We start from the raw sequence: 18,843 nt of genomic DNA, 5'->3' as shown, positions 1-18,843 counted from the left end.
TAATAATAAAGATAACAATAAAGATAAAGATGATAATAATAATAATAATAATAATAAAAAAATAATAATAATAATAATAATAATAATAATAATAATAATAATAATAATAATAATAATAATAATAATAATAGTGATAATGATAAAGGCCATTAACAAGTATTTATGCATTTCACAAATTGCGCGGTTGCCTAGCAACGCCTACAACCCGGAAGCCAACGAACCGCCCTGTGATTGGCTGCCGGCGCACAGAGGTGAAGGCGGGAGCGCCCCAGTGTGCGCTGTGCTGATTGGCGGCGCGCGGCTCTTTCCTGTCAGCTGATTGGCTGGGGCGGAGGCGGGAAGGACGGAGGCGCTGAGGGGCCGCAGGTGCGGGGCCGTGAGGGGCCGTGAGGGGCGCGGGGGAAGCGGCGGCGGCGCCTCCGCCTCGCCGAGCACACAAAGGAAGCGAAGGCCCAGGTGCTGCTCTGTGGGCTGGGCTGGGCTGGGGCGGCCCCACCGCTTCCTTAGCGCTCGGGCGGCAGAGCGGGTCTGCCCGGCTGGAGATGTCCCTGGGGGAGCCCCTGGTGGCTCTGCTCACACCACAGAGGGGCCCTGCGGTGTCCCGGGCCCTCCCTCCCCCTCAGGGCCCACTGAGTTCGGGGCTGGGCTCGTTTAAGCGAGTTCCCCTCCCAGAATGGGTTGGGAAGAGCCTTGGAGCGAGGTAGCCTTTCCCTCTGGAACGAGGGGTTGGATGTAATCTCATGTCAGGCGTCGTCTTTTGCTAGAATTGCTTTTTTCTGTTGGGAACTTCGATGGTGAAACTGAATCGTGCCATGAATTGGTGCTTCTCTGATGTATATGTTTAATTATTAAAAGCCAGATGAGTTAATTTATCCCAGAGACTCTGGCAGTTTAAAGTTGCTGTCTTCATCAATGAGGAAAAAATATGAGGAAAAAACCCTGCTGTGTTCAAAAATATTGTCTCTTAAAGCCGTTTATCATGCTTCAATATTTTTAGTTCAATAATTTCACCTTTTCAATACAAATTGTCTGTCTTTATTATTCTGAGATATTCAAGGTAACAAACACAAAATAGTAAATTGAGGGATACTCCTTTTCCCCTGGCTAATTACTGCATTATTTGTGGAAGAAAGATGTTTTTAAGCATCGTATTTTTAAAGTCACTGTCCAGTTTTATTTTTCGTTGTTATAAAATGTACAAGGTGCTTTATGTTTGTTGTTTATGACATCTTGCAGTTCAAGCTGATGGACCTCTAGAGTTAAAAACTGGCTAGTTTTGGTCACTTAATATTCTAAAATACTTTTCCTGCATGGATTTGGGTTCTATCTCCAGTCTAACACAATCTGAACTGGTGTGTGCAGCTCACGTTGTTTTTATTTATTGTCTGTTTGCTAGCATTGAGTCACTGGTACTGTATTTGAATTGCAGTGTTACAGCTGAAGCAGGCAGGAGGAAAGCTGGCCATGCCCTCTGAGGGGGCACAGTACACCATAGGGGGGGTGAAGATCCTGTTCCCCTGCAAGGCTTACCCCTCCCAGCTGGCCATGATGAACGCTGTGAGTACCCTTTGTCCTGGCATTCGCCACGCTCAGAGCTTGTGTTTGCCAGTATTTGGAGTTCCAGAATCTCTGCCAGCATTCAGAAAGGTGACACATTGAATTCAGAGCTTGTGGTATCTTGAAGTTCGGTGGTAACCACTCATTGTTCTCTGTGCTGTGCACTACCTGGGCCATGGGTAGGGAATTTTGAAGTACATTTTGGATTTGGGAGCATTTATGCCCAGAAACAAGTTCCTTGTGGTGTAAGGGTGTTTATGATTATCCAGCTGTGCTGTAATTACAGTTATATACAAATGTTCAGGTTTATAGGGTGGGGAATGATTTATTAAATCACATTATCTAAACAGAAGAATTATGTGTAGTAATATTTAAATAAATTTTCATTTTTTTGGGGAACTTTTCTAAATGAATTATTGCATTTATATTTAAACATTTTTATAAAGTTTTCACCAGTGACAGGACAAGAGGGCACAGCCTTAAGATGTGCCAGGGAAAGTTTAGGCTGCACATTAGGCCATTATTGCTGCACATTAGGCCATTATTGCTAAGGTTAGCTAAACACATCTGCTTTGTTTTCTGTTAATTCTGTTTCTTTTCTTCTCCTTGAAGATTGTGAAAGGCTTGAATAACAGGCAGCACTGTTTGCTGGAGAGCCCCACAGGAAGTGGCAAAAGCTTGGCATTACTTTGTTCTGCACTATCATGGCAGCAGGCTTTGTATGGTGAGTGTCAGAGTGTCTGCACAGCTTTTATTACAAAATATAAAATAATTATTGGCTTTCATCAGCCCTTAAACATTTGGTTTCAGTCTGGGCCCACCACTGGCACCTTGCCCTGATGGCAGCATGAGGCAGGAATGCTGGGCTGGGCTTAGGAACCAGAAGGGAATGGAGGAAAATCCTCGTGGGGTGTGTGGATGATGGGAGGAGGGAGCTTCCTGAGGTGACCACAGCTGGTTCAGCTCGACTGGCACTGAGCTGCCATCCTCATGGTGCTGTTAGTGACACATAAATGACTTTGTCCCCCAGAGAAGTCAGTGCCAAGCTCGTCGTGTGACAAGGAGGACAGGAGGGCAGCGCCATCCCCGCCCTGTCACTGCAGGTGTCACTCCCAGGCCAGGAGCAGCGAGGCTGCAGCGAGTGGGACTCCCAGTGCTCCTTGTTCTGCCAGTTATCCTGAGCCAGGAACTTCCAGGAGACCTGGCAGCCCTCTGCCAAGCACAGGTAACTTCATCTATAGGTAAAACTCTGCTGCTTTAGGCCAGGGATGGTTTTTGACCACCATAGTAGCAGCCCTGGTTCTGCCCTGCATGAAATCTGTATACAGTGCTCAGTCTGTCTAGAAATGGCTAACACTGTTCCCTACACCATATAATTTATAGCAATTCTAGCAGTTACTGTTCTGTAATAATTACATTTTTAAATGTTGCCCTTATTTATTGCATCCCTAGTAATGGACATCCATTCGATTTTGTTAATTACAGAATGTAAGGAAAGTGAAACACTAGCTTCAAAGCTGTCTGCCAAGAAGAAGTTATCCCTTCATGCCAGTGAGAATGATGATTTCCAGGTGGACAGGAAGAGGATTCGTCCTTTAGAGACAGAGCAGCAGGTGAGCAGTGCCATCAGCTGGGTGTAGCTCAGGCAAACTCTCAAATCCAGTTAATGCTCCAGAGGAGGGTGTGGGAAATGAGTGAATCACATCACAGTCACAGTTTAGTGACAGGGTTTTGTTCATTTTTATTGTTATTTGTTACAAAGGAGTCCACTGTTGCACTAAATTGTTCATTATACCCTGTCCTAAACCCTTTCATATTTAAGCAAGTAATATCCCCACCTGTCCTAAACCCTTTCATATTTAAGCAAGTAATATCCCCAAATACATTTATTCCCAGTTGATGGTGTTATGATTTCTGTAAGTTCTGCAACAGTGGGAAAGCAAAGCAGAAAAGCTCAGCAATAATTTTATAATTAAAACCTTATAGCTTTCCTCAATGACTTGTGTGTGGCTGACTTGGTTAAACTGTTGATGGGCAGTTACTAAAGCAGACTCAGCTGAACCAGGAGCAGGGCTGCCAGAGTGAGCACATCCCTGTGCCCTGGGCCTTTTCCCACTGGTGCTTTCCCCAACAGGTGAGAAAACGTCACTGCCTTGCTAAAGGAGTGCAGCTGGTTGATGCTCTGGAGGTTTATCACCAGAGGAAAAATGGAGAGCTGATTGTTCACTCTGAAAAAAGCATGAAAACCACTACTTGTTCTCCCCAAACAGTGAGTAATTCAGAAATATCTTTTACACCAGAGTGTTAGTTCAAGAACAATTTAAAACAGTATTTTATGTGAAGGAGTTATGTGTGAAATGCAGCTTAATGAAGTTTGAGCAGACATTGCAGCTAATGCAAGGGTTCCTCAGTGCTTTGGGTTTTATTTCCACTTTCTGTAGCAGAAGTATCACATCAGAAGTTAAGATTGCCCCTGTTTCTGCAGCTTTGTTAGGCATTTTCTGCATTTCTTGCTGTTTGAAAATAGATTTTACATAAATGTTTGCTGAGGCAAAAGCAGTAGAAAAGAGAATGTGAGGCAGTAGAGGGCTGGGTGTGAGAGGCCAGGGTGTGATGTGGTAACCCCAAAGGAAACCAAAAGCTACAGGATTACTGTAAGATACTGGGAGCTAAATATTTTCCTTAAAAAGTGACTCTGTGTTGTAGGCCATTTGATGGGAGGTACTTTTTATTAGTTTTGGAGAGCTCTGTAGATGTTTGAGTAAGATTTGAAATGCTCTGTGCCACTGAGCTTCAGTTGGTAGCTGGAAACCCAAAGGCCACCAGAGTGTGCTGTTCGTTTTCAAATAAAAAGAACTCTCATCCTTCCTGATTGTAAAATTTCCTTTTGTACTTTGGTGTGGATACATGAAAAATTTGATTTAAAACTTGTAGAAATTGCTTGTCTAGAAGAAAATAAAAAACTAAACAGTCTGTTTAGCTAATCTTAGAAATAATGGCCTAATGTGCAGCCTAAACTTTCCCTGTAGCTGTTTGCTACATCTTTAGAAAGAAGTAACCTAAGCAGAAAGAAAGGGGTCACTTTTGTTGAAGTTTCTTTTTAAGGATGACAGAATAAGGTGTTATTTTGCTGTGATGAGCTTTTCCTTTAGCAGACTCAGAACTTGTCTGGTATCAAGGAAATTGCAGAAAGTAAAGCCTGATTTGTCATTAGTAGTTGTGAGCCTTGACTGCATTTATTTACAACAGGAAGAGCATCAGAGCACAGGTATTGGGTATAAAAATGCTTTTTGGTGTGGCTTAGGGAATGAAATCAGCAGAGCTCCTGTTCAACACTCCCCTAATGCAGTGTGTGTTGGGGTGATACAATGACTGATAACAGCATGGTCCTGTTCTCTGAGGCAGGCTGCCTTTGAGTACCCTGTGTTTTACAGTGCTCACTCTCCTTAGAGCAGATTGAGTTTCTTATCAAGTCCTGTTCCTACTGCAGGAGGGAGAATGGGTTGGTTGTTGTAAGGGCATGAGAGGGCTCTGTGCTCCCAACCCTGCTGCACCCAGCACCTGCACATGTGGCTGGGCACCCAAAGCTGCTCCCAGCTGCTCTGTGCTCCCAGCCCTGCTGCATCCAGCACCTGCAGGTGTGGCTGAGCACCCAAAGCTGCTCCCAGCCCTGCTGCACCCAGCACCTGCACATTGGCTGAGCACCCAAAGCTGCTCCCAGCCCTGCTGCATCCAGCACCTGCACATGTGTGGCTGAGCACCCAAAGCTGCTCCCAGCCCTGCTGCATCCAGCACCTGCACATGTGGCTGAGCACCCAAAGCTGCTCAGTGCTCCCAGCCCTGCTGCATCCAGCACCTGCACATTGGCTGAGCACCCAAAGCTGCTCCCAGCCCTGCTGCATCCAGCACCTGCACATGTGGCTGAGCACCCAAAGCTGCTCTGTGCTCCCAGCCCTGCTGCATCCAGCACCTGCAGGTGTGGCTGAGCACCCAAAGCTGCTCAGTGCTCCCAGCCCTGCTGCACCCAGCACCTGCACATGTGTGGCTGAGCACCCAAAGCTGCTCCCAGCCCTGCTGCACCCAGCACCTGCACATGTGTGGCTGAGCACCCAAAGCTGCTCCCAGCCCTGCTGCACCCAGCACCTGCACATGTGGCTGAGCACCCAAAGCTGCTCCCAGCCCTGCTGCATCCAGCACCTGCACATTGGCTGAGCACCCAAAGCTGCTCCCAGCCCTGCTGCACCCAGCTCCTGCACATGTGGCTGAGCACCCAAAGCTGCTCCCAGCCCTGCTGCACCCAGCACCTGCACATGTGTGGCTGAGCACCCAAAGCTGCTTCACTCCCAGCCTGGGAATCCAGCTCTGGATTAACTCCTGCAAGGGAGGGCAGCTCCAGTGTGAGTTTAAAGGGGAAATTATAACCTCTGGTACTCTCTTGATTGCTTCTGTCAGAGCATATGGCCTGAGAAACTGGGGCAGCTGGGTTAAGGAATCCCCATTTCCAGCAGGGGAAGAAAGTAAACAGTAAATGGAGAGTAGTGTAACAAACACTTGGGGTATCAAAAAACAACTGTGAAAAGAATCTGTCTTAATGTGCTAGCCCATTGCAGTTTAACATATTGCTTACAACCTGCACAATGGGCTTTGGGTGACTTCTGTTACACATTCCAGGGGACTGGCAGCCTGTTACAATCAGGGTCTGGACTCCAGAATGGGCTAATTTACCACGATGGGATGAAGAAAGTTGTGGATTTGTATTACATGCTCTCACCTGACACCGTACCTGATCCTTTTCCTGCTGATTGACGTTTTCAATGAGCTCTTTGAAGCAAGTTCCAGCTTAATTAAAACGTTTGCTTGGTTAGCAGTGATCTGTGAAAGCCTGTGATAAATATTGAACTGGGTTCACCTGCTGGTGACTGGGGAGGATAAACAGCTGCTTTGTGTGCTTTAAACAAGAGGCTGCAGCAGCAGCAGAATACTGGGCTGTCTGAGAGCTTCCAAAGGAGCAGCTGAAAAGCTCTGCTAATGCCACTGCTGCTATCTGCCTAGATTGTGCTTGTGTGATATTTCACACAAGAGACATTCACTGCTGCAGCATTCAGGTGCCTTTGTAAGTGGGAAATGTAGCTGGAGATATGAAGAACTCCTCTTACCTCTTTGTGTTTCAAAGATCACAGCCCCAGTGTTTGTTTAGCTCTATTTTACACACAGTACAGGCTGCTGGACTCCATTATTCCTTTTTTAATCGGACTTCCACGTTTTTGCCATATAAATATTGATGTGATAGGCTGGTTTATCTAGCCCTGACAGAAGTCCAAACAAGCTGCATTAGCCTAAGGTCCATATAGGCTGATATCTGATCTCTAATGGCCTCTGTTCCTGGGTGTTTCTGATTAAATACTGCACAAAGTACAGCAGGATCTTGTTTTGCCCTCTTCCAAATGAAAATCCCTTTTTCAGATTCCAACAGCTGAAAACAGGTCTAGTTCTGAAGCCAGAGGGTATTATGAAATACAATTCTGTTGTCTCAGTATGAAATATTTCTAATTAGCCCTCCCCTAATTCCTTCATAGATAAATTGAAACATTTTCTAATTATCTCTGTGGTATGAGTGTAAAAATTTGTGCTTGGAGAGAACACTGCCAAGGAAAGCCCTTGTTCATGGAGAATTTTCTTTCTTTGTGCTGCAGGAATGGGAGAGGAACACCACATTAGGTGTTGCTATAAGATATCCACAATTGGAGACATATCCACATTTCTTGGAGAAATACAGAGTTAAAATAATTTGCCTTTTATAAAATTTAAAGATGTATTTTAAGGATTTAAGTGCAAATTGACTCACTGGAGTAATGTGGAAAGAATACGGAGAGCTAAACTTTTAAACTGTGTTTTAACCAATGTTCTAAAGTTTTTCTTCATTATGAAGGACTCCTAAAAAGGTTTTATTTATTAAAGTATTTGGGGCTAATGGTGGCTGTGGCTTTCAGAAATGCTCTGACTACTGCAAGCAGTTTTATTTCTTAACTACTCACTATAAAATCAGCCTGAGTTTACAACTTGCTCAGTATTGTGGGTTTGAGTGTTTTTTGAACATAAAACTTTTTTCAAAGTTAAAGGTAACATTTTAGTACTGGAATAATGGCTAAAGTGCTTCTTAATGCCAGTATTATACCAATCCCAAACCTCTTAAACCAAACTTTTAATCCCACCTGTAAAATCCTGTAATTTATAAGCCTCACACATAAGAACACTTTATTTCTTTTTTATGCAAAGAATAATATCTGATATTTTAAGCCCATCATAGGAGAACCTTCTGTTCATGATTTTATATATTAATTTGAGCTGCGTTTTCCTGTTGTTCTAAGAACTCTGACAAAACAGCTGCCTGATGGGTCCTAATATTTTTCAATTATTTTTATTTGGCTTAGCACAACAGTGAAATATTGGTGGTCAAATCTCATCTTGGTGTCCTGTGTGTTGTTTTTCCCTCTGAAAACACAATCTGACTTGCATTAAAATTAAAAGATAGACATATTCTTCAAGGCTCTACACAGTCACTGCTTCAATTAAATTAATTTTTAGCTTGGTAGTGTGGTTTTCATTATTTCCAGAATGTAAGTGATAGAAATATCAAGGTAGCACTGGGGCTTTAGTGTGAGCCCTGCACATGTGTAACCTATCCCATGTGTCAGCTGTTTGCTGCCTGCCTGCTGACAAGAGCCCCATTCACAACTCCTCTTTTTATCCTGGCAGTGAATAAGTCATGATTCAATATAGCAGGCAGGATATTTGGGACTGGCTATTTCATGTGGCAGCACAGGGTAATGAAATCTGCAGCTCCTGGCAACCTGAGAGGGGAATGTAACAATTCCAGCCTGGCTGTAACTTTATCTGCTCTGAGGCCTGTTTGTTTGGCACATCAGGGAAGCTTTTATCCCAGTGAGTGGCAGCTCTGAGGGTTACATTTACATGCTTTCTATCATGTATTGTCATATTTAATGGCACACAGGGCTGGCTGGGGCTGAGGGGAGCACGAATTTGCTTTTGCTTGCAGTGAGAGCTGGAGACAGCTTGATCCCCAGGATTGTGGTGTAACACACAGCATGACTTAGCATTTGTTTGTCATGGATAATCTTACTGGTGCAGTGAAAGGAGGGAGGAGGCTGCAGTGAGCGTGTTGTTACCTGCACTGCCACCTGAGCCCAGGACAAACTGCCTGCCTCTGGAGAACTCCCTGTTTTCCATGAGAGGGGTGTTTGGACATGGTTACACTGCAGCTCCTTGTTTCCTGTGTGGCTCTTCAAATTCATTGTGACAGTTTCATGTCAGTTGTTCCAGTATTTAATGTTCTGATGGCAGAACAAAAATGGCTTTTAACAAATATTTTACAGGATTAGGTTCTGTTTAGAATTATTCTCTGTTTCCTTTATTCTCCTTGTTACTCAATGGCCTTTGGCAGAATGGCACAGCAAACATGTTTCTAATGGAGAGTGTGTGGTGCAGTCTTTTATCTGCACACAGAGTTCCTGAACTGTCTTTCAGGAAAAAAATATTTTAATTTGAGTGTCTGTTCCAAGTTTTCTTCAATGAAGGTTTTGGACTCTTGCTCTGTAACTGGAGTGTCCTGAGCTGGAGCTTCACTGTGAGAAGCTTTATTTGCATTATTCATGTGTGTAAATATTCCACTGGATTAATAATTCTTTCTGATTGGATTATGGTAAAATTGTGATCACTGGAGGGTTTTTTAGAAATTTCCAGGCACAAGGATGTGGTGCTTTAACATTGTAGAACTTGTTGCAGCTTGATGGGCAGAATGGCACAGCAAACATGTTTCTAATGGAGAGTGGCACAGCAAACATGAATGGCAGAATGGCACAGCAAACATGTTTCTAATGGAGAGTGTGTGGTGCAGTGTTTTATCTGCACACAGAGTTCCTGAACTGTCTTTAAGGAAAAAAATATTTTAATTTGAGTGTCTGTTCCAAGTTTTCTTCATTGAAGGTTTTGGACTCTTGCTCTGTAACCGGAGTGTCCTGAGCTGGAGCTTCAATGTGAGAAGCTTTATTTGCATTATTCATGTGTGTAAATATTCCACTGGATTAATAATTCTTTCTGATTGGGTTATGATAAAATTGTGATCACTGGAGGGTTTTTTTTAGAAATTTCCAGGCACAAGGATGTGGTGCTTTAACATTGTAGAACTGTTGCAGCTTGATGGGCAGCCCTGGTGAGTGAAGCCGTTACCCCAGAGGGCCCTTTGCAGCCCATCAGCAGATTCAGCACTTTGATCTCCCAGTGGGATTTTGTGCATCGTGTTTTTGTCTTGCTCTGCAGCCTCCTGGCCCTTGCACTGAGTGTTCCTGTGCTTCTGGGAAGGAGCCAGGTAAAGATCCCAGTCACACAAAGAAGAAAGAGAACGGAGATCGGTTGTGTGTTCCCAAAATTTTTTTTGGGACACGAACACACAAGCAAATCAGCCAGATCAGCAGGGAGCTGAAGAGGACAGCGTACTCCTGTGTGCCCATGACAATCCTGTCCAGCAGGGATTACACCTGCATTCATCCTGTGGTGTCCAACAATGGCAACAGGAGTGAGATGTGTGTAGAGTTGCTGGAAGGAAAACATGTGAGTAATTTGATTTGAGAAAATGAGCATTCATGAAACAAAGTCAGATTTAACAGCTGGAATGAGTAATATTTTTGCTTCTTTATATTATATTGGTTAAATGCCACCTGGTGGCATTAAAATTAAATATTAATTGTTAGAAAATGTTGATACACTGTAAAAACTTATGGTGGTAGGAATAAGATTTATGACTGCCAGGTTAATGGTGTAATAAGATTTAAATTATATCTGGGTTTATAAATGAAGAAGAAAGAAGTGTCCTTTATTGACATACATTTAGAAACATGGATTTACATGACATGAGCTGTTATTGTCTGGCATAAAGAGCAGCTGTTAGAAACGTTTCTGAGAAACAGCCAAATGCATGGAACTTTGGGAGGTTTTAGCCTGTTTGGTTTTTGTTATTTCTTGTACCAAGTCTGTGCACTTGTTTGCTTTCAGGGCAAGTCCTGCTCTTTTTACCACGGTGTTCACAAGCTGAGTGAGCAGCCTGCCCTGCAGCCTGGCCATGGGCTGTACCAGGCCTGGGACATTGAGGACCTGGTGAGGCTGGGCAGGAAGCTTCGTGCCTGCCCCTACTTTGCAGCCAGGGAGCTGATGGTGGGGGCAGACATCGTCTTCTGTCCCTACAACTATCTGCTGGACCCACAGATCCGGGACAGCGTGAGTACACTGGGGACAAGCGGCAAGAAGTTAAAAAGAATTTAAAATAAATTATCCACTGAATGTCTTGTTTCTGTGGTCAGCTGACATCCCATTCATGTCCAAAATAATGTCTATAAAACTGCTGGGTTTTTTCCCCTTGGATATTTTCTAGGTTATGAAAATTGATCCAAAACCTGAAAAGCTTCATTTGCGCTGTGTTGCAGAATATCCATTTTTAACAGGCTCCTGTTAGTTACTGTTTCTCATGTCTTTCACTCTGTTTGACCAGACAATAATGTTCTTTTTTAGATGGACATTAACCTGAAGGACCAAGTAGTCATTTTGGATGAAGCCCACAACATTGAGGACTGTGCTCGGGAGTCCGTGAGCTACGGGGTCAGCGAGAGGCAGCTGCGCTCTGCCCGCGAGGAGCTCGACTTCATGGTCAGCAACAGCATCAGGCAGAAGCACCACGAGCCCCTCCGAGCTGTCTGCTGCTCCCTGATCAAGTAAGGCAACCTTTTATTGCTTTCTATCAATTAATATTTATCAAATTACCTTTAGGTGTATGGTATGGTGTTACTCTGTCACATCAGAGAAATTCAACAAAGGTACACGTACAGCTCTGCAGTTGTTTGATTTATGTTCATTTGAGGAATCCACAGGGTTTGATCTATTAAAAGAACTGCTGGTCTCTGTGGGGGCTTGAATATATGTTGTATTGTAAGACCTGTGTGGGTCTGAGTTGCTCCAAACGAGCTGCAGCTGCAGGGTCCTTAGCTGGGCAGCAGCTGTAGCTGGTGAAAGTAACTGAAATAAATAGGGGTGGGTCAGAGAGCCCAGGAGGAGCCCCTGAGAAGACAGGAAGGACTGAGCTGCAGAGAATGGAGAAGAGCCCCAGCAGAGAGGCAAGAACAACGCTGCAGCGAAGATTACAACAGGTCTCCAATGAAAAAATTAAAGTTCTCTTTTGAAAAATTTTGTGCTCTTTATGGGGCTTTTTTTGGATTCCTGGTTTATAAATCTCAGTATGAAAATTTTCATAAGAAGAATTTTTGTATTTCACACGTTTGTTTGCTTATTTGACAAATAATAATAGCATTATTTTGTCAAAGAATTAAGTTAATGTTTATAGAATGCTTTCAGAGCCTTGGACAGAAAGTATTTGGAATCTGTTCTTGGAATCAGATTGGAATCAACTGAAGTCTTCCCAGTTGAAAGTGAATTCGTCAGTCATGGCCTTTGTTTTCCCTGGGAAACAACTTCCTGAGCAGAAGTTGAAAATCCTGAGAGGGGATGTAACAAAAGCAAATGGGCAGAAGCCCAGGAGGAAACAAGAGATCCAGGGCAAAGTCTTTTGGGGGAAGTAGAGTTATCAAAGTCAGCAGAAAAAAGAGAATAAGCTACAAGTGCTTTGCAGTTAACTGAGTTCTGCTCCAGTGTGAGCAAAACTTCATTTTGCTGCAGCAGCACGGGAGGAGTTCCCTCTCCATCCTCACTCCCTGCTCACAGCTGATGTTTGTGTCACACACAGACAAGGGACTTTTCTGCTTGGCAGAAGCCAATTCTCCTACCTTGGATATTTCAAATGTTAAACTTCAGTAAAAGATAAGAACAGCATGGCTGAAGATTTGATTGCCTCAAGCTTTTTAACCTTATCAGGAAAACTGAGGTTGATTGTCTTGGCAAATCTGCCAGCAGCATGAAAAGCAGCTGCTGGAAAGCAGAAGACTGGGTGTAAATAGCCAGTAATAGGTAAAATGCACCTGCACAGTGCCAAGGCTTTGCCAAATGCATGGGCAGCTAGAAAAAAAAAAATCTTATTTCACTTGTAAAGATCCTCATTGCAAAAAGCACTTAAGGATGGGCTTGGTGCCACAGTGCTGCAGCTCTGTGAGGAGTTGGCAGCTGGGCCAGGGCAGGCTCTGCTGCTCATTGAGCAGGGCTGGGCACTGTGGGCACTGGGAGGGGCTGTGCCAGCACAGGGGCATTTTGTGCTACTGGGGAAGCAGCAGAGACTCTTCCTGCAATTGAAGGCATGTGTGCAGCACCCATTCATGCCTTTCCTGGAAATACTGCATACAGCAATTTTCACTTCAAAAGCAGAGATAACCTTTCTGGGAATCAAGCTAATTTTATTTATGCTTCCTGCTTAGCTCTAAAAATAATTTAACAGGCTTTGCAAGTAAGTGCTTTAATATTAGATGGAATTTATTTGAGAATTTAGGGTGGTTTTTGGTGCTATTTGGCCACTGTGTTAAGTTTGTATTTATGTTTATTATTTCAAAAGTATGTGATGGTGTTTGAAGTTCATATCAGGGAAACATTTTACATTTCCTGAAGTGTTTCACCCATTATAAATCTGTTTAATTCCTGTCACAGGGGCCTTGTCCTAATTTAAATTCCAGGTCTTTTTGATGTTACATTTGAGGAATTGAGGCCTTAATCTTAGTGATCACCATTCCTTAATGAGATAAAGCAAATTTTAGCCAAAGAAGTGATTGTTGTGGCAGCATTGGTGGGCTTTGTTTGCATTTAACCTGGCAGAAGGGAAGTTATATTTTAATTGTTCTGTGGATCAGATTATTTGTGGTGACAGGGCAGGAAATGTAGAACTGAAGCAGTCCCAGAGCCTTGCTCTTGAGTTGCTAATGATGAACTGGTTTTGCAGGTGAATATTTTGAGCTCTTGCAGCACTGACAGGTGTCCTTTCAATGCCTCCTGCCCCGTGATGGAGCAGACAGCTGCAGCCTTGCCTGGCAGGGACAGGAGGAGCTGCTTTTCCAGCCAGGGCCAGGGCCTGTGGTGCTGCAGGGGCTCACTCAGAGAAATTCCAGCTCTGCCACAAATGAGATGCTCTCCATGTTTAGCTCAATCAATCCCATTTTGCATTATATTCCAATTATAATTCTGCTTCATTTGCAGCAGTGCCAGTTCCTGGGGTAGGTGTAAATGGGCACTCTCTATTGCCCCAGTTTCCTTCCATGTGTAAATATGGAAAGTGCTCATTTCATGCCTCAGGATTGGTTTTTAATTGCAAAGTCAGCAGTTGACAGGGATAAACCAACCTGCAGCAATTGGAGCACTGATGAGTGGATTCAGATATGCAGCAGAAGTCTTGCTTGAATGAGCCTGACATGTCATAAGAAGAAATTACATTTTAATTCCTTTTCTTTATTATCTATTATATGAAGTATAAGCACGTGGGGAGAAATTCCCTTCTCATTTCAATGAGCTGCATCCAAAGCAGTTCCATGGGAGTTGAACAGTGAAAAACAGGCAGAAAGGAAAAGCAGAATCTCTCTCCTTACGTGCAGTAAAACATTTATCATCATCTCAGGAGTCTGGTGCAATTTTTGAGGTTTGCTTTGTACGTGCAAAGTGTCTCCAAATCTCTAAAATCAATGCTGAAATAAATGATTTGTGCTTTTTCTGTCTTTCAGCTGGCTGCAGGAGAGCTCTGGGCAGCTGGTGGAGAGAGCCTTTGAAAGTGCCTGCAAGGTGTGGAGTGGCAAAGAAATGCTCAACTTCCTGCACCAAATGGGAATAACTGGCATCACTTTCCCCATTTTACAGGTAATGTTCTGTGCTGTATAAATGAGCAGCACCATCCATAATATTGTGGTGTTCAACATCTCCAAATGCACAGAAGTTAAATGGAAACAGGTTTTTCATTTACTGCAATACTGAAAATTGTCTGAAAAGGATTCCTGATGAAAACCTGGAGTAACCCACTCGAGCTACTGGAATTTGTGGACAAACAATGTTTTGAAGGATACAATTGCTCACATACAGTTATTTAAATTGAACCATTAAGCCAGTGATATTTTTGCCTGTTCTATCCAGCTGCATTTTTATTGAATGTTGAAATGTTTTTACCCCTATTTTCAAGTTTATCCCTCCTTTCTGTGTAAGCCAGTTATGTTAAAACCATTGTTAAAAATGGAAAGTGTTGTTCCCTTTCCCTTGGCCCTTCTCTGCCCCTTTCCCTCTGACTTTATTTTAAATGAACTTTTAAAGCAGTGAGCTGACAGTCTTGTATCTCTATTAACTTTGGTTTTGAGGAGACGCTTAGAATGTTGTTAATATGGAATTTGCCTCTTTCAGAAACATCTTGCTGCTGTCCTGGAAAAAGAAGAAAAAGTTTCTATGCATGGGAGAGAGGAAATTGTTGAGGTGCCAGTTGTGAGCCCTGCAGCACAGATCATGCTCAAAGGCCTGTTCATGGTCCTTTCCTGTCTCTTCAAAGAGAACAGCAGGTCAGGCCTGGCATTTATCAGCTGAATGCTCACAATTTGATTGCTTAATTGTGGTTTTTACTGATATTTCTGTCTCTGTGTAGGTTTGCAGATGATTACAGGGTTGCTCTACAACAAACTTACACCTGGATGACTGAAGACCAACATGATGATGCAGATAAAAGTTCCTTCTTCCCAAGGCCCAAGCACAAAAAGAGTTCCAGGCAGAAAACCCTTGTCCACATGCTGAACTTCTGGTGCTTGAACCCTGCTGTGGTGAGCTGAGTGTGAAAAAAGATAAAATAATCTGAGTGATAACAAATACACACCAGATCTGAAAGGGATTGTGTTGATTTTCTAAATTCCTGCTTTTCTTTCTCCCACCTAGGCTTTTTCTGACTTAAATGAAGTCAGAACAATTGTTCTGACATCAGGCACTCTCTCTCCCATGGATTCCTTTTCCTCAGAGCTTGGTGTGAAGTTTTCCATCCAGCTGGAGGCCAATCACGTTATCAGGAATTCCCAGGTAGGCTGGGCTTGGCTGTTCCCATCTAAAAACCAAATAAAAGTGATGGCAAACCCATTCTGTCAGTTAAAAGAAAGGTCCAGACTGTTGCTTGGCTTAGTGCAATGGACAATGACATTTTAAAATTAATTAAGAGGCAATTTTGAGACACATTTCCCTGGAAAAGTTGCTGTTAGCGATATCAATTACTGCACTTCAAGTACTGAAATGAATTTAACAAATATCTCAACATTTCTTTCCTGCTTAAAATGTCATTATTGATCCTGCTGAGGTTTCTCCAGGCTGGTTTGGGATTAACCCTGTCCCTGTGCCCCCAGTGTGGGTTGGCATGGTGGGTGCAGACCCCAGCGGGCGGGAGCTCTGTGCCACCTTCCAGTGCATTTCTCTCAATGTCATTATTGGTCCTGCTGTGGTTAATGAATTAAAATTTCATTATTGGTCCTGCTGAGGTTTCTCCAGGCTGGTTTGGGATTAACCCTGTCCCTGTGCCCCCAGGTTTGGGTTGGCACAGTGGGCACGGGCCCCAGCGGGCGGGAGCTCTGTGCCACCTTCCAGCACATTAACCCTGTCCTTGTGCCCCAGGTTTGGGTGGGCACCGGCCCCAGCGGGCGGGAGCTCTGTGCCACCTTCCAGCACATTAACCCTGTCCCTTTGCCCAGGTGTGGGTTGGCACAGTGGGCACGGGCCCCAGCGGGCGGGAGCTGTGTGCCACCTTCCAGCACATTAACCCTGTCCCTGTGCCCCAGGTTTGGGTTGGCACAGAGGGCACGGGCCCCAACGGGCGGGAGCTCTGTGCCACCTTCCAGCACATTAACCCTGTCCCTGTGCCCCAGGTGTGGGTTGGCACCATGGGCACGGGCCCCAGCGGGCAGGAGCTCTGTGCCACCTTCCAGCACATTAACCCTGTCCCTGTGCCCCAGGTGTGGGTTGGCACAGTGGGCACCGGCCCCAGCGGGCGGCAGCTCTGTGCCACCTTCCAGCACATTAACCCTGTCCCTGTGCCCAGGTTTGGGTTGGCACAGTGGGCACCGGCCCCAGCGGGCGGGAGCTCTGTGCCACCTTCCAGCACACTGAGACCTTCGAGTTCCAGGACGAGGTGGGGGCCCTGCTGCTGTCGGTCTGTCAGACACTCGGCCAAGGGATTTTGTGCTTTTTGCCATCCTACAAGGTAAGGAAATGTGAATTTCTGTTCTTCCCCTCGAACCACACACCTTTGAAAATGCCCTGGGTGATTTTCTGCACTGTGGTTTGTACATCAATATACAGAAATATTTATCAAATAAATGTAGTAACACAGGATTGTATTGTTACTTCTTGGCATTCAGGTTTGTGTTCATGAGCAAGCATCTTTGGTTTTCTCAACAGATGCACTTATTAACACAGACAATCATTTCAATTAGCATTACCATAAAACCAGCCAGATCCATAAATTTTCCTTGTGTTGTTTCCCTGAAGATTTAGAAATTGTTTATTAAGAAAAAAATTAAAAATCACATCATGAAATGATACTTTCTCTATAAATCAGCAGCAGGAATGTCTTTGCATGTTCTTTCTGTGCTATCAGAATGCAGAATTCATCCAGGTAATTTCTCCTTCCCTTGTTTCTTGTTCCATTTCACTGCATTGGAGATTGGAGTGTATTTTTCTTTAGTCAGGGGAATTGCTCACTGACATTGGCTGAAAGGAATCAAATTTCTCCATTTCAAACGATGTAATATCTAATTTCACTGACAACAGTTATCTAATTATGGTTAATCTGGATCTCCCAGTAGTTCTGCTTTCTTCTCTATTTGTTGTTCCTGTTGTTTATGGTCAGGAACAGGAATATAAACCTGCAAGATAATTCTGTAACTCATACTCATTTTTCATGTACTGCTTGCAAGGGTGTGACTTTTTAAATTTTAAATGATTATTTATGATTTTAAAAAATCATCTTAACAGACAAAACACAAAGACCTCTCAAAAAAAATCCTACCAAATGATTAAAAACACCAGCATATTGGAAATAGAATTTCAGACATTTCTGCTCTTCCCTAAGGTTCCTAAGCAGAGAATATTTTACAAAATGAAATAAAAGCTATTTATTCTTATTTTACAATCCCTTCATCTTTTATCATTTTACTGGCAGGCTGCAGAGGGAGGGTTGTGTCTTGCCTGGATGTCTTTAAGTGCAATTCCTGCCAGTAACCATTAGGTGACCACATCAGACCAGGTAATGGAAGCCCTGGAAAAAGCAGATTACTGACCATAAATTTATTTAACCTCACAAAACCCTGCACTTCCATGCAAAGGAAATGATCTTACAAGAAATCTCCAATTTATTGAAGAATTTAACTGGAGCATCTTTCAGTTTCCAGCATTGTCTTTCCCAGTGTGTCATGTTGGAGAGTTGATCTCACATCTCCAGACCTGACAAATATTTATGAAAGTTTTTATGAGAATAGTAATGTGAATTGCAAGCACACAGAGACTTTGTAATGACATTTAATAAAGGAGGAAAACAATTGCTGGCCAGCTCTGGAACCTTCCCCCGCTGCCCTTCTGGCTCCCTGAAAGGTCACCCTGCTCACACTGAGTGTTCTGTTCTTTGTGCAACACTCCCCGAGCCCAGCCAGGTATTGATAAATAGAAATTGCAGACAATTGAAGGATGATATTTTAAAATCACATTGCCAATATTTTTCTATGGATGCCCTTTTTCTTCCTACTGCTTTTATTCGGGATTGGGTTGCCTTTAAGGCTGAGATTAATATGTTGGAAATGCAGAATAATGTAAGCACATTAATACAGGGAAAACAAAGTATTCTTTCTTTCATCATCATAAAGAATATTTGCATTTCAAAAGTGATTTGCACAGGAAATTGCTGCCTCTCTTTAGAAAGCTGCAGCCTTCAAAGGAATTTTTCAAGGCTGTCAAGATCTGATTAATCCACATGGTCATGGACCTCACTATTATGATTTAAGCAGATTTTTTGATGGCTCAATCTGTTTTATGAATTGAGGCTTCAAATTTTGAGTAAGTGACAAATAAAGGTTTTTTTTCCTGTCTGGAAGGCTGAGGACAATGCTTTGAATTTTAAGTACTTTCTATCCAGGTAATTCAAATTACCTGGAGCTGGAATTGAGTTTGGTATGTACATTGGATTTCTGTTTGGAATTACTACCTGCAATGTGAATGAAGGAAAAAACAATAGTAGGGAAATTTCCCTTTATCTTAATCAGGTATTTGAATAAATATATTTTTAATTGA

General features: G+C 43.4%; 1 protein-coding gene across 3 annotated transcripts in view; it reads left to right on the top strand.

Moving 5' to 3' along the window:
• The first annotated feature begins 208 nt into the window (after positions 1 to 208).
• The window catches only part of BRIP1 (BRCA1 interacting DNA helicase 1), a 60,343-nt gene continuing 41,708 nt past the window's right edge, over positions 209 to 18,843 (top strand). For 2 of the 3 annotated variants that reach the window (XM_074556928.1, XM_074556926.1), the window contains exons 1-14: positions 209 to 366; positions 1,430 to 1,557; positions 2,170 to 2,281; positions 2,588 to 2,782; positions 3,043 to 3,170; positions 3,692 to 3,826; positions 9,895 to 10,185; positions 10,627 to 10,848; positions 11,140 to 11,339; positions 14,274 to 14,406; positions 14,938 to 15,089; positions 15,173 to 15,344; positions 15,457 to 15,594; positions 16,601 to 16,762. In XM_074556928.1, coding sequence (XP_074413029.1) covers positions 1,465 to 1,557; positions 2,170 to 2,281; positions 2,588 to 2,782; positions 3,043 to 3,170; positions 3,692 to 3,826; positions 9,895 to 10,185; positions 10,627 to 10,848; positions 11,140 to 11,339; positions 14,274 to 14,406; positions 14,938 to 15,089; positions 15,173 to 15,344; positions 15,457 to 15,594; positions 16,601 to 16,762 — 2,133 coding nt within the window. In that variant the 5' untranslated portion in view covers positions 209 to 366; positions 1,430 to 1,464. Of the gene's footprint in view, positions 457 to 1,429; positions 1,558 to 2,169; positions 2,282 to 2,587; positions 2,783 to 3,042; positions 3,171 to 3,691; positions 3,827 to 9,894; positions 10,186 to 10,626; positions 10,849 to 11,139; positions 11,340 to 14,273; positions 14,407 to 14,937; positions 15,090 to 15,172; positions 15,345 to 15,456; positions 15,595 to 16,600; positions 16,763 to 18,843 lie in introns of all 3 variants that reach the window. The other variant, XM_074556927.1, reaches the window with a different exon arrangement.

This window comes from Zonotrichia albicollis, chromosome 22 (assembly GCF_047830755.1).
Source record: "Zonotrichia albicollis isolate bZonAlb1 chromosome 22, bZonAlb1.hap1, whole genome shotgun sequence".
NCBI classification, from domain to species: domain Eukaryota; kingdom Metazoa; phylum Chordata; class Aves; order Passeriformes; family Passerellidae; genus Zonotrichia; species Zonotrichia albicollis.
Note: the sequence above shows the minus strand (reverse complement) of the source record. Positions and strands in the feature narration are given on the sequence as shown.